The 14746-nt window shown below is 38.9% G+C and overlaps 1 protein-coding gene across 1 annotated transcript in view; it reads right to left on the reverse strand.

The window, feature by feature from the left end:
- The window catches only part of ABCB1 (ATP binding cassette subfamily B member 1), a 104764-nt gene that overhangs the window by 9886 nt on the left and 80132 nt on the right, over window positions 1–14746 (reverse strand). Inside the window, exons 22-25 of the mRNA XM_010370650.1 lie at window positions 7074–7174; window positions 5626–5766; window positions 2798–2954; window positions 1528–1725 (exon numbers count right to left, since the gene is read on the reverse strand). Of these exons, the coding sequence (XP_010368952.1) occupies window positions 1528–1725; window positions 2798–2954; window positions 5626–5766; window positions 7074–7174 (597 nt within the window). The remainder of the gene's footprint in view (window positions 1–1527; window positions 1726–2797; window positions 2955–5625; window positions 5767–7073; window positions 7175–14746) is intronic.

Here is a 14746-nt window from a genome sequence, read left to right on the forward strand (position 1 = left end):
CATCACTACTGTTCACCCATATGCAAATCCTTATCTCTTAAGAACTAGCTCTAGGCCTATCTTCTTTAACTCATGAAAGTATATGTCCCATCTCCTCAGTTAAAGTATTTGAGGGCAGATATCATGCCCTACAATTCATTATAGCACAATCTTTAACATACCACTTAATAACTGTCTGTTGAGGACCATAATCAGTGTCTGAGAGCTAACATTTCCTCCTCTAATTGCTTTGGCTGTCAGTGACATCTTTATTTAGAGTCCTGTTTTTAAACTCACCACAAAAATTGAAACACAAAATCAGAGTTCACAGAAAATATAAAGCAAGAGAGTAAAAGTAGGTAACAAGCTTATGTAATGATTTAAGAGTAGACTGAATAAAGGCATAACTGTCTTTGAATACAATAACAAATATTTATGAGTAAGAGTGACTGCTGTGAGGAAGTAAAAAGAGTCCTAGACTAAAGGTTGAAAACTCTCTTTTCATTTGAGTTATTAAATGCTACCAGTGTCCATACATAGTGGGTGGGCATTCATCTGACTTTACCAGCAGGCATCCATTCTGATTGGTCAGTGTCCATTCTGTTCCCGTTGTTAATCAGTACAATTAATTACATGCCTACATAATGAAAATGTCTTGCTCTTAATCTATTCCTTCCTAGTTTGTCTTCTTTCCTATCCTCCATCATAGTCGTTTAAACTCACTGCTCCCTGTCAGACACCTCTCTCATTCCCAGCAACTAAGACAAAAGGGCAAACTTCTATGTTCTTTATACATTTCCCAAATTTGTTGATTCTACTTTTTTTTTCTTAGATGATGTTTCAATGCCCTCTCTCCATCAATGATTTTGTCTCATCCCCAGCCATAAAAATGCTCAACAGTTCACCTCCTAAACGTTTTCCCTGGACTCTGCCTCCCCACTCAAGCATTATCCTTATTTGCCTTTCTTTTACTTTCCATCTTCTTGATAACCTATGCTCACTTACATCTCCATTTCTCCTCCTAACCATACTTCAGCCACCCTTAAATTGTTTTCTACCATCACTACTTCACTAAGAATATTTTAAAATATCAGAAGTAGCCCATTCATTGCTAGACTCTATCATGTCTTCCCAGTCTCCTCCTTACCCAATCTCTCTATACCATCTGTCATTGCTGACTACCATCTTTAAAAACAGTCCCCATCCTTGGCTTTCATCTCACTCTTAGCACCTGTCCTGCATCTTTCTGTCTACTTCCATTTTTGTCGGTTCTTCTCAAGTCAACTGAAACCTAAGTACAGCAAGGGAGATAGGTGGTACAAAGGGTGCTTGCAAAGGAGGGTAGAGGAGTAGTGTTGAGGGGAGCCTGGAGAAGTTGGCTGGGACAGATGACACCACTTGGAGACCATATTTAGGCTGTCAGACTTTATCCAAGTGGGGTTGTTGTTTAAAGGTTTGAAAAAACATGGCTCATAGTTGAGAATTAAATACATTCAGACATTTGGACGATGAAAACCTGAACTGAGCTAAATATGAAAGTGTGCTCACCACTTTCCCCGCCAAGGGGTCATAGAACCGCTCCAGGAGCTGGACCACCGTGCTCTTCCCACAGCCACTGCTGCCCACCAGGGCCAGCGTCTGGCCCTTCTTCACTTCCAGGCTCAGCCCCTGAAGCACTGGGATGTCCAGTCGGGTGGGATAGTTGAATACAACTTCATTAAATGTGACATTTCCTTCCAGTGTGTTCTGCAATGAGAAGAATAACAGTAAATTAGATTGCCACAATACTGAAAATAAAGTGTATAGCTAACTCTTTCAATTACCAGGTGTCAGAAGGTAATGAACTTGTATTACAATTGGCTTCACTTCAAACTGCTAGAATTTATTTATTTTATTTTTATTTTATCATTTTATTACTTTTTATTTTTTGAGACAGAGTCTCACTCTGTTACCCAGGCTGGAGTGCAGTGGCATGATCTCAGCTCACTGTAACCTCCGCCACCCAGATTCAAGCAATTCTCGTGCCTCAGCCTCCCAAGTAGCTGGGATTACAGCATGTGCCACCACACCCAGCTAATCTTTTTTTGATTTTTAGTAGAGATGGAGTTTCACCATATTGGCCAGTCTGGTCTCAAACTCCTGACCTCAAGTGATCCACCCACCTCGGCCTCCCAAAGTGCTGGGATTACAGCCATAAGCCACTGTGCTCAGTCTCAGACTGCTATAATTTAGTAAATGAGGTCTAAAAGAGTAAAAGCTTTCATAGCATGTATTGTTAAGACAATATGAATATACAATACAGCTGCAATAACTCAAATCTGTTCCTCAGGAATACAGTAACTTACAATAAAATCTGGTGACCAGCCTGGGCAACATAGCAAGACCATGTCTCTACAAATAATTAAAAAATTAGTTGGGCATGATGGCACATGCTTGTAGTCCCAGCTACTTGGGAGGCTGAGGCAGGAGGATCGCTTGAGCCCAGAAGGTCAAGGCTGTAGTGAGCAATGATCATGCTACTGCACTCCAGCCTGGATGACAGAGTAAGACTCTGTCTCTAAAACAATTGTTTGTAAAAAATCTGATTAATAGGTTTTGCTTATAAAGTGAGCAGTGTTCCTATTTCCCTATAACCTTTGCTATGTAAAAGTACTGAATGTTGATGTATATTATTAGTAGTTATTGAAAGGAATCTATGATCTAGGAAGTTTTATTTTATCATCAGCATACTTGAAAGTACAAATTTTATTAAGTTTCCACTTAGAATACTTTCATCAGGAGTCAGGAGTAGATCTAATAGTTGAAACATCAAACTCACCGGCTTTAGGCCTTCTGTGCTGTAGCTGTCAATCAAAGGGGTTTTTTCAATGATCATGATGATGTGGGCTGCTGATACTTTGGCTTTGGCATAGTCAGGAGCAAATGAACTGACTTGCCCCACGGCCATGGCACCAAAGACAACAGCTGAAAATACTCTGGAAAGTACAAACACAAAACATGTGTGCAGCGTTACGACCACAATGCTAGAAAGCTGACACTCCTTTTTTTTTTTTTTTGAGATGGGGTCTTGCTGTGCTGCCCAGACTGTAGTGCAGTAGTGCAATCAGAGATCACTACAGATATGACCTCTAGGGCTCAAGCGACCTTCCCACCTCAGCCTCTGGAGTAGCTGGGACTACAACTGTGCACAACCACTGTTGTAAAACCAGCTAATTGTTTTATTTTTTTGTAGAGATGGGGGTCTCCGTATATTGCCCAGGCTGGTCTTGAACTCCTGGTATGAAGCAGACCTCCTGCTTCAGCCTCCAAAAGTGCTGGGATTATAGGTGTGAGCCACCATGGCTGGCCAAAAGTTGACACTTCTATAACCAGAGAGCTTAGCCTCTAATAGTTATAAAACAGATGTTAAAAATAAAACAAACACATTTCCTTATAAGTTCATGTCAGTGTGATAGATTGATTGCAAAATGGCCCATTTTTTTTTTCCACCTCTCTCTGTATCCTCATCTTCTTGCAATGTGACCTTTGCAGCACGCTTTGAATCTGGACTGGCCTTGTGACCTGCTTTGGCCAGCAGGATGTGGTGAGCAGGATGTGGTGGAAATCACTTTTGCCAGTTCCAAGTCTATGACTCAGGGGGCCTTATATGCTTTGTGAGCATGCATGTGTGTGTTCTCTCTCTCTTTCTATTTCTCTCAGAATTCTGCCACTGTCTCAAACCCAGGCTAGCCTGCTGGAGGATGAGGCACACATGGAGGAGAGCTGTGTGAATCCCAACCAACCAGCTACAGACACAACCCACTACAGACACATGAGTAAGTACAGCTGAGATCCACTATGCCTAACCCAGATCAGTAGAACTTCACAGCTAACCCACAGGTTTGTGGGCAAAAATATGTATGTCTCTGAGGTTTAGTGGCTGGTTGTTACACAGCATTATTGTGGTGATCAACAACAGATACAGTCAGTGATGTTGGAATTACATCAGATTCTTAAAAACCTATGAACTGTGCAACAAAAAGAAAGTTTCTCACAGAACCAGATATGTTGCTCTTAAGGTGCATTGACATTCTTATCTATGACATGGGAATCACAGCAACTTAAAGCTGGGAAGGTCCTTACAGGTATCAGGTCCAGCTCTCCATGTTCGTGCCTGGACACCTCCCCTAAATTGGCTTCCATCCTCTGATTTAGGAAGTAGCATGTTTGGTTGTCTATTGTTAAACAGTTCTTTTTCAAACTGAAGAAAATATTTACTTCCTTTTACATAAGACAGGCCTACAAGTCTTGAAATATTACTAAAACCTCCTTTGCTTCTTTGATAACTCCTTTTACGGCTCTTCTCTAGACATATTTATTAATATGATTTTTTAAACAGCAAGCCTGGAACTGACAAAATACTTGGGAACCCTCCCAGAATACAGGGAATCCATTACTTTCTTTCCTCTGGACTCTATGCCTATGTTAATGTAGCATATTGTGTCATTAGTTTTTGTTTGTTTGTTTGTTTGTTTGTTTAACTGGTACTAAATAAAATACACCGATGGTTAATCTTGGCCTTGTGATCATTTAAACTATGGGACCTTTTCCTAATGCACTGCTCTTCAGACAGGTCTTCCTTTTCCTTAACTTGGAATGCTGATTTTGCAAGCCTAAATGCCCCAATGTCAGCAACTTTCACCAATTCAATTCTTTGCAGTAAAGCAATATATCAAATAATTATCTAATCAAAGTCCCAATGCCAGTGATGCTTGGTTTTGATCTCTAGGTCGTAATCACAGATAGCACCCGCATATCATTTGTCCAACGCATATCTTTAATGGAAATTTAGATGTCTTTTTTGGGGTCCTCCTGAGCAAACTGTAATGCATGAACAGCTCAATGTTTAAAAAGGAAAGAAATACTATACTAATACATTAAACTGCCAGGCTTATATGATTCTGGTTTAAATGTAAAACTATATTGCTACTAATTATGTTATGCTATCAAGAGGCAGAATCTTACACATTTCCAGATCTAGAAGCTCAGATATATTATACATACTTTTGATCACCAAACTGCATATTTGGGTACTTTTGTAGTATAACTGCTTCAGGCTTATCTTCCTCTGACCAAGGCACAGTTATCTACATTCAGAACAATGTAGCAGAAAAATCTCAATATAACTTTTCCTTTGTCACTTCTGACTTCATCTGGCTCTTACCTTCTAACTCTTCTCTTATCAAGGAAAAGTAAACTTATCCTGGAATCTCCAAGGGCTTGCAGAACTTAGTACAACACATCTGCACTTTACTTGCTCTTAAGAAAGTAAATTAAAAGGAGCCAGTTAGACTCCTTGCTCAGGGCTAGGCTTCTTCCCAAATGCCAAGGCCTTCTCAAAATCTCTGAATGGAATCACTCCACCCAGTGACAGACTTGGAAAGGTCAGCTATATGTGAGCCAGCAATGAGGAAAGAAGTTAATGCTCCTTCAAATGAAAGGGGGTGCTTCAGTGGTGGCACATGAAGACTCAGAGGCAAAATGCCACTTTAGGAATCACCAGAATCTCTTCATGAGGCTTCACAGTAGGGTTTCCTATCTAGACATGAAGCATGTTCATCCCAGTTTTATTTTTAGAGTTTAACTAAATAATAACCCAATACTTACAACAGAACATCCTCAAAGCTCATGAGACGACGTGCCACCAAGTAGGCTCCAAACCGGAAACATCCAGCATAGGAAAAATACATCATTGCCTGGGTGAAGGAAAACGTGATTCCAAAGATGTGTGCTTTCCTCAAAGAGTTTCTGAAAAGAAGACATTTGAAAACTCATTCCACTTTCATTTCTCAGTCCTTAAAATGTATCTTTTGATAGGCTGGCAGTAGGGCACAGAGGCATGACCAATAAAAATGGGTTTAGTTTCCAAAGAACTGTTTGGTCCTCACTTTACACTTGGTGGCTGTGCAAATTTGGGAAACTGCCTAACCTTTGAGACTCAGTGTCTTTATCTTTAATGTAGAATTAACTATACCTCAAAGTGTTGATGTAAAGAGAAAATAATCCAATGACTGTAAAGAGCCAGTTAGGAATCAATGAGTAAAAGTTTTCTCCCTTTCCCCCCACTTTTGGACACACAACAGGTAAGTATTCTATGTAAATATTCATTCTGCACATGTTTACCCAACACCTACAAGTTGCAGGGACCCTGATGGGTGACACAGAGGAAACAGGCATGTTCTTGACTTAGGAGACCTGAGTTGAGTTGAATTACTATTTATGCATTGAAGGTGCCTTATGAATAATCTGTTATGGGAAGAAAGTAGAAGCACTAAATTATTTGGGGGTCTTAGAGAAGGCTTTGCAAAGGGGTTGACATTCTAGAATCATGACATGGAGCTCAGCGATATGGAGGTGTGAGTGGGGGCAGGTTGGTTAGCAAGTGGGCAGCCCTGGGCTTCCAACCCCTCCTGCTACCAGATCAACTCTGCTTTTATCTTCATCACATATGAAGATTTCAAATAAATTTTTTTTAGACAAAAAAGACTGTACCATCATTTTTTAAAATAAAAGCTTAAAAATCTATTAATAAGGTCCACCTCTCTCTTTTATTATAAGAAACAGACTCAGAGAGGTTGGGCTTGCTTATGTTCACACCACTTATTAGAGCCCTCACTGGGATGACTGTGTTAAAGGAAGAAGGCCTGCACTGGAGAAGGGGTAAAAAGCAGAAAGACAGGTAAACCCAGGAAGCACCATCCTCTCTGTGTCCCACAGGTACCTCAAATTTTAGGTTCCACAAATAACTCATTTTCAACTAGAGCAAATTGTAGGGTCATATCCTAACTGAACATCAGATAGTCATTCTCAGCATCATGTCTCCCTCCCTTCTCATCAGTGACCCATTCTTACAGGTTCTACATCAGAGATATCCCTGCCTTAGTTCAGGGTCTTGTAATTTCTCTCCTGCATAATTACAACTGTTTCCCAATGAGTTCCCTTCGAGTACTTTCTCCACTTGCTCCCTACCTTCAAGCCAAAGTAATCCCTCTGAAAACAAATATGATGATTGAAAAATTATTCACACACCCCTCCCATTCTTCAGCGGTTATTACCTGTATGGTATCTGCAAACTCTGATCATACATATGTTCAAACTTCTGCTCCCGAGTCAAAGAAACAACAGTTCGGAAGTTTTCTATTGCTTCAGTAGCGATCTGTAACAGAGAGCACCGATCACCAAGAGGCACAAGGGTAAACAGTGGTGATTAACTTGAATTCTATAAAACAGACTAATGAAAATAATTTTATGATTACATATTTATTATTATGTATGAGCATTTTCTCTGTAGGAAAAGATACTAAGTAATTTATCAAAATGAGTTACGGATCTGGAAGGAAGATTGACTAATTCAGACTTCTCCTTTGCAGAAAGAGAAGCTAAGACTTAAACAGATTAAGGCATTGCTTAAAGCCACATAGCTTTAGGTGGCTTCACAAAATTAACCTGAGAACTCACAGTACTTCACATCTATTACAGTGTTCTTTCTTCTATGATGATCACATTTTAAGTTCACAGTTATTTTGCACATATTTTTCTCTTTATCATTGCCATTTGTGACAACTGAAGAATGCTTGGAAAATACTGAAAGAACTAAGGCAATAAAAAGTATATTTTAGATACGTTCATCGGCTTACTCCTTTCTGCCTGTGGACGTTTACTCCTTTCTGCCTGTGGACACCGCCAAGGAAGCATCATTAAAGTCTCTCTCTCCCCTGCCATCATGTCTAAGTCAGAGTCTCCTAAAGAGCCCAAACAGCTGAGGAAGCTCTTCATTGGAGGGTTGAGCTTTGAAACAACCAATGAGAGCCTGAGGAGTCATTTTGAGCAATGGGGATGCTCACGGACTGTGTGGTAATGAGAGAATACAAAGCGCTCAAGGGACTTTGGGTTTGTCACATATGCCACTGTGGAGGAGGTGTATGCAGCCATGAATGCAAGGACTTACAAGGTAGATGGAAGAGTTGCGGAACCAAAGAGAGCTGTCTCAAGAGAAGATTCTCAAAGACCAGATGCCCACCCAACTGTGAGAAAAATATTTGTTGGTGGCATTAAAGACACTGAAGAACATCACCTAAGAGATTATTTTGAACAGTATGGAAAAATTGAAGTGACTGAAATCATGACTGACCAAGGCAGTGGTAAGAAAAGGGGCTTACTTTTGTAAGTTTTGATGACCATGACTCCGTGGATAAGACTGTCATTGAGAAATACCCATACTGTGAATGGCCACAATTGTAAAGTTAGGAAAGCCCTGTCAAAGCAAGAGATGGCGAGTGCTTCATTCAGCCAAAGAAGGGAAGTGGCTCTGGGAACTTTGGTGGTGGTCGTGGAGGTAGTTTCGGTGGGAATGACAACTTTGGTGGTGGAGGAAACCTCAGTGGTTATGGTGACTTTGGTGGCAGCTGTGGTGGTGGTGGATATGGTGGCAGTGGGGATGGCTATAATGGATTTGGTAATGATGGAAGCAATTTTGGAGGTGGTGGAAGCTACAATGATTTTGGCATTTATAACAATTAGTCTTTACATTTTGGACCCATGAAGGGAGGAAACTTTGGAGGCAAAAGCTCTGGCCTCTATGCTAGTAGAGGCCAGTACTTTGCCAAACCATGAAACCAAGGTAGCTATGGTGGTTCCAGTAGCAGCAGTAGCTACGGCAGTGGCAGAAGATTTTAAATTACTGCCAGGAAACAAAGCTTAGCAGGAGATAAGAGCCAGAGAAGTGACAGGGAAGTTACAGCTTACAACAGATTTGTGAACTCAGACAAGCACAATGGTGGCAGGGCCTAGCTGCTACAGGAAGACATGTTTTAGACAAATACTCACGTGTATGGGCAAAAAACATGAGGACTATATTTGTGACTAATTGTATAACAGGTTATTTTAGTTTCTGTTCTGTGGAAAGTGTAAAGCATTACAACAAAGGGTCTTAATGTAGATTTTTTTTGCACCCATGCTGTTGATCGTTAAATGTAATAGTCTGATCATGACGCTGAATAAATGTGTCCTTTAAAAAAAAAAGGTATATTTTACACATTTGCATAATTTTTTTCCTAAGGGCATAAATATGTTTAACAAGATTGGAATGAAACTCTATATTTAGCTCTATATCATTATTTTTTACCCTCATATCAAAAGCATTTTCCAAGTTCATTAAATACACATTAATAATTAGATGTGTAATGAGTCCTTTAATATCATAACCAATTAAGTATTCCTTTATTGTCGAGCCAGGTTTTCAATTCCTTTTTTATTAAAAATAATGGTGAGATAAACATCTTTGTACCTAAACATTTGTCCATGTTGAATTGGTTTATTAGGAAAATTTCTTAAGGTGAAATTAATAGGCCAAAGAAAACTAACTTTTTTTTTTAGGGACAGGGTCTTGCTCTGTTGCCCAGGCTGGGGTGTAGTGGCTATTCACAGGTGTTATCATCATAGCTCACTGCAGCCTCACACACCTGGGTAAGCAATCCTCCTGCCTCAGTCTGCCAAGTAGCTAGGACTACAAGCACATGGCACTACACCTGGCTTGAATTAAGCTTTTTTAACTTTTTAAGGAATGTGGCACATACTATCAAGCTGTTTTCCAGAAATTTTGGGCTGGGTGTGGTGGCTCATGCCTGTAATCCCAGCAGTTTGGGAGATGGAGGCAGGTGGATCATTTTGAGGGAAGGAGTTTGAGATCAGCCACAGCCAACATGGTGAAACCCCGTCTCTACTAAAAATACAAAAATTAGCTGGGTATGGTGGCACATGCCTTAATCCCAGGCTACTGGGAGGCAGAGGAAGCGACTGAACCCGGGAGACGGAGGTTGCAGTGAGCCAAGATGGTGTCACTGCACTCCAGCCTGGGCAACAGAGTGAGACTCCATCTTAAAAAGGAAGTTTCCATCATTCAATTATGTTGTAACTGAATGTTACTTCCAACAAGGCAATTTGATTAGGAAACATACATCCTTCATCACCTCTGGAATCTGAGTAAAGGGATATGGAAAAAGCAAAGAACACCAGTGTACAAGATGAGATTTCAGCCTACATCAGCCGCACCACCTTGAATCAAAATGCTGTCTCATTTTCCTCATTTGAGAAATGAGGAGGATGGATTAGAGGGTCTCTAAAGTCCCTTTTAATGCTATGATTCTAAGAGAAATAATTTCCAGAATTATAAGTTACCAAGAGAAATGACTCCTTATTGTTTAAGATGTTCTTCCTCTCTTTGGCCTCTACACTGGTCAGAACAGATTCTAATAAAGACACATTTAATTTAGCATGTTTTATAGCTTAAAAATCATAAATGTGAAATTCCATTTATTCTTCTCTGAATCCTACATAAATTACCTAACTTCAAACATAACAGCAGCATTTCATAAGACATTAAGTCAGTTTTGAAGACTAATATCAAAAGCTATTAGAAGTAAAAAAAAAAAAAAGTAACATTCTTAGAAACAAAAACTTATTTAAAAATAAAATTAAAAATATTATTCTTACACTGACAGGCCGAGAAGATTGAATTATGTTTACCATAAGCTACTTAGAAAGTTAAGAAAATGTCAGGTTTATGTTAAAATATTTTATAAACTTCTTTTACACATTATAAAAATGATATATAGTCATTTTAGAAAATCGTAAGAGTGCAGAAAGCAAAAGGCGAGAAGAAAAAATTCACCATCAAATTCCCAAAGACAATCCTTTTGTCAGACGCATTAGAAATATTTCTAATTATCAGAATTCAAACAAACAGGTTTTCCAGATTAGTAAGAAAATTCAACAGACTATAACAATGTCTGCTGAAAAACAGACTTTACATTTCAGTGTAATGGTTTTAAGAAATATTTTCTATGCACCATTTTCTAAGGCAGGAGTGTCTTGTCTGAGATTGGTTTGTAAATGTCATTGCTTTTTAGTGTGTACTTAGCCCAATAAAAGTGGGAGTTTGAGTCACAGACCTTTCATGGTGAGTAAAACAGCATAACAACTTCAGGACTGTCTTCATCTTGACACACAATGAAGCAATTAGGAAAAGGCTTAATTAGCACCCTGCATCCTCACAGCTTCGTTTATTCCAAGAGTTTTAAACGGAGACTCAGTAATCACCACGAGGACAGAGAACTTCTAATTCAAGAACAAATAGCATCGAGTTTCCCTCGGAAACTGTTATGTACTAAATAATTTTGAAGAAATAAAAATGTATGTTTCTAGAAAGAAAAAACAGCCTCCTGACATTACTCTTCCCACCCTCAAATAAACAAGTTTATGGATTTTATTTCTGAAAAGGAAAAAAGCATCTACAATGGAGCCTTGAACAACATAGGGGTTAGGGAGACTGACCCTCATGCAGTTGAAAATTCACATGTAACTTCCGACTCCCCAAAAACTTAACTACTAATAGCCTGCCATCAACCAGAAGTCTTACCAATAACACAAACAGTCAATTAACATGTATTTTGTATGTTATATGTAATATGTATTTGTATTTTTATAATAAAGTAAGCTAGAGGGAAGAAAATGTTATTAAGAAAATCAAAAGGAAGAGAAAATATATTTACTATTCATTAAGCGGAAGTGGATCATTATAAAGGTCTTTATCTTCATCATCTTTATATTGAATAGGCTAAGGAAAAGGAGGAAGAAGAGGGATTGGTCTTGCTGTCTCGGGGTAGTACAGGGGAAGATGCAGAGGAAGTGGAAGGGGAGGCGGCAAAGGTAGGCACAACTGGTTACTGACATGCATTGTGGTCTCTGTCTAGCTTTTTGCTTTTTCATTTCTCTAAAAATGTTTCAATATGGTACCAATCCTTCCTCCACTGTTTGCTTCAGTTTCAGTGCCTGTATCACAGAAGGGTCTATGTCATAAAAGAAGTTAAAAGCAGTCCTGAATAACTGAAACTCTTTTGCCAGATTGTGTAAAGTCAGTTTTCTGGCACTGTTTCTCCTATATCTTCTTCCTCACTGTTTGGCACTGGTTTGGAAACACTCATCTTTATCAAATCATCTTCTGTTAATTCCTCTGGTGTGATGTTTATTTGCTCTTGAATTTCTCCAAAATCTATACCTTGAAAGCCTTCACCCACCACTTTTTTTTTTTTTTTTTTCATGTCTCCTATCTCTTTTTGTGATTTCCTTGATTGGCTCTGTCATAAATCCTGTGAAATCATGTACATCTGGACACAGTTTTCTCCAGCAGAAATTCATCGTTTTAGGATTACAGACTTGCATGATGTTCTTCTCTATGGTGGCTCTCTACCATAGTGTTAACAATCCTTTCTGTAGAGTACCATGTGCTTTGTGATGAGCCTTAAAAATCCTTATGAGTGGCGAGGCACAGTGGCTTACACCTGTAATCCTAGCACTTTGGGAGACTAAGGTGGGAGGATCGCTTGAGCTCAGGAGTTCGAGACCAGCCCAGGCAACACAGTGAGACTTCATGTCTACAAAAAATTTATCAAAAAAAAAAAAAAAAAAAAAAAAAAAAAGATTCTTATAACCCTCTCATCTAAAGGCTGAATTAGAGACATGTTTGGGAGGCAAGCAGACCACTTCAATACCTTCGATGTTAAACTCGTGAGTTCTGGGTGGCCGGGATCATTGTCTAATATCAAAAGAACTTTAAAAGGCAGTCCCTTACTGTCTAGGTATTTCCTGACTTCAAGGACAAAGCATCAATGTAACCAATCCGGAAAAAGGGCTCTCACTGTACACACCTTCTTGTTGTACAATCAAAAGACTGGCAGCTGAGGCTTATCTTTTCCCTTCAAGGATCAGGGATGAGCAGCTTTACACATAAGGGCATATCTATAGATATGGACTCATCCTAAACCCAATTGCGTTTACACGAAACAGCAGAGTTAGCCTATTCCTTTCTCATGTAAATCCTTGGACTTGTTTCTCTTCCTTATTAATAAAAGTCCTTCGTGGCATTTTTTTTTTTTTTCCTAAAATAGGGCACTTTCAACTGCATTAAAAACCTTATCAGGCAGATATTCTTTCTTCTCAGTGATTTTTTTAAAATAGCATCTAGGAACATTTCTACTGCCTCTTGATTGGCAGAAGTTGCTTCTCCTGCTATCTTGACCTTTTTTTAAAGCCAAATCTCTTTCTAAAATTATCAAACCATCCTTTGCTGGCATTAAATTATCCAGCTCTAGATCCTTCATCTTACTTTTAATTTGAATTGACTTTGCTTTTCCTCTAATCATATTAGAGTCTATAGGTATGCCTTTCTTACAGCAATCCTGCACCCATGCAAAAGCTGCATTTTCAATATGAGATAAAGGTATTGTACAAAAAGTGCAAGGTTTCTGCACCTGCTGTTGTAGCTGCAGTGATGGCTTTTATGAATTTTGGTTTTTTTATCTGTTTTCTGTTTGTTTGTTTTACAATGGTTCTTATGCTAGATTCATTTATCTTGAAATGGCAGGCAACTAACTGCAGCTGCAGACCTCACATCTATAGTACATATCAAGCAGTTCAACTTTTTCCCGTACTGTTATGACTTTTCTCTGCTTGTTGGGAGCACTTCCAGCATCACTAGTGGCACTTCATATGGGTTCCCTGGTATTATTTAATGTTTATGATATTGCACTAATCATGAGTTTTAAAATATGCAAGAACCATGAGAGATCACTTTTTACTGCAATATGCAATTTACTGGAGAGAGGAACTGCTCCTGCTGAGATGATTAGTGTCACTGCATTTTAAGCAGATATAACACTTGAGCTCACTGCAGTAGCAACAGGAAGTGGCTACAAAATTACTGGGGTAGTACAGTACATACTATGGTTTTATTTTATGATTTAACACTATGTATTAGTCTGTTCTCATGCTGCTAATAAAGACATACCCAAGATCGGGTAATTTATAAAGGAAAGAGGTTTTAGTGGACTCAGAGTTCCACATAGCTGGGGAGGCCTCACAATCATGGCGGAAGATGAAGGAAGAGCAGAGGGACATCTCACATGGCAGCAGGCAGGACAGCATATGCAGGGGAAATCCCCTTTATAAAATCATTAGATCTCATGAGACTTATTCACTATCATGAGAATAGCATGGGAAAAACCCACCCCCATGATTCAGTTACCTCCCACTAGGTCCCTCCCATAACATGTGAGGATTATTACAATTCGAGGTGAGATTTGGATGAGGACACAGAGCCAAAGCATGTCACACTGTATCTTTACAGTTGTTGACATGTGTCTTAACTGTGAATCGTGCCATATATGGTCTGTAAGTGTGTGCATAAAATTTGATCATTTTTAACTTTTTAAATAGTAAGTTTGTGTATATCTTATGGTAGTAAATGATAAGACTAGTAACTATATATATTTTATGCATTTATAATATACTTAACTTTTTCTTAATTTTTTGATATTTCTAGGCTACATGGCTTGTGAGTTTTTTCAAATCGTTGCAAATCTTCAAAAAATTTACCAATACATTTATTGAAAACAAACTACATATAAGTGGACCCACTCAGTTCAAACCTGTGCTGTTCAAGGGTCACCGGTATTTTATAGAAATGCTCACTAGTCCACAATAATGTGCTGAAAAACTACAGAGCACAAATCACAGGCAGGGTAGAGGTTATGAGCAGATTTTGACCTCATGCAGTCAGAATAAGAGTGGGCTCTAATGTCGCATACACCATTAATCAATAAACAAATCATATACCATTAACCAATAAATAAATAAATAGGAAAGAAACATCAAGGGCTGAGAAGTATCATGA

This window comes from Rhinopithecus roxellana, chromosome 6, assembly GCF_007565055.1.
Source record: "Rhinopithecus roxellana isolate Shanxi Qingling chromosome 6, ASM756505v1, whole genome shotgun sequence".
In the NCBI taxonomy this organism is placed as follows: Eukaryota; Metazoa; Chordata; class Mammalia; order Primates; family Cercopithecidae; genus Rhinopithecus; species Rhinopithecus roxellana.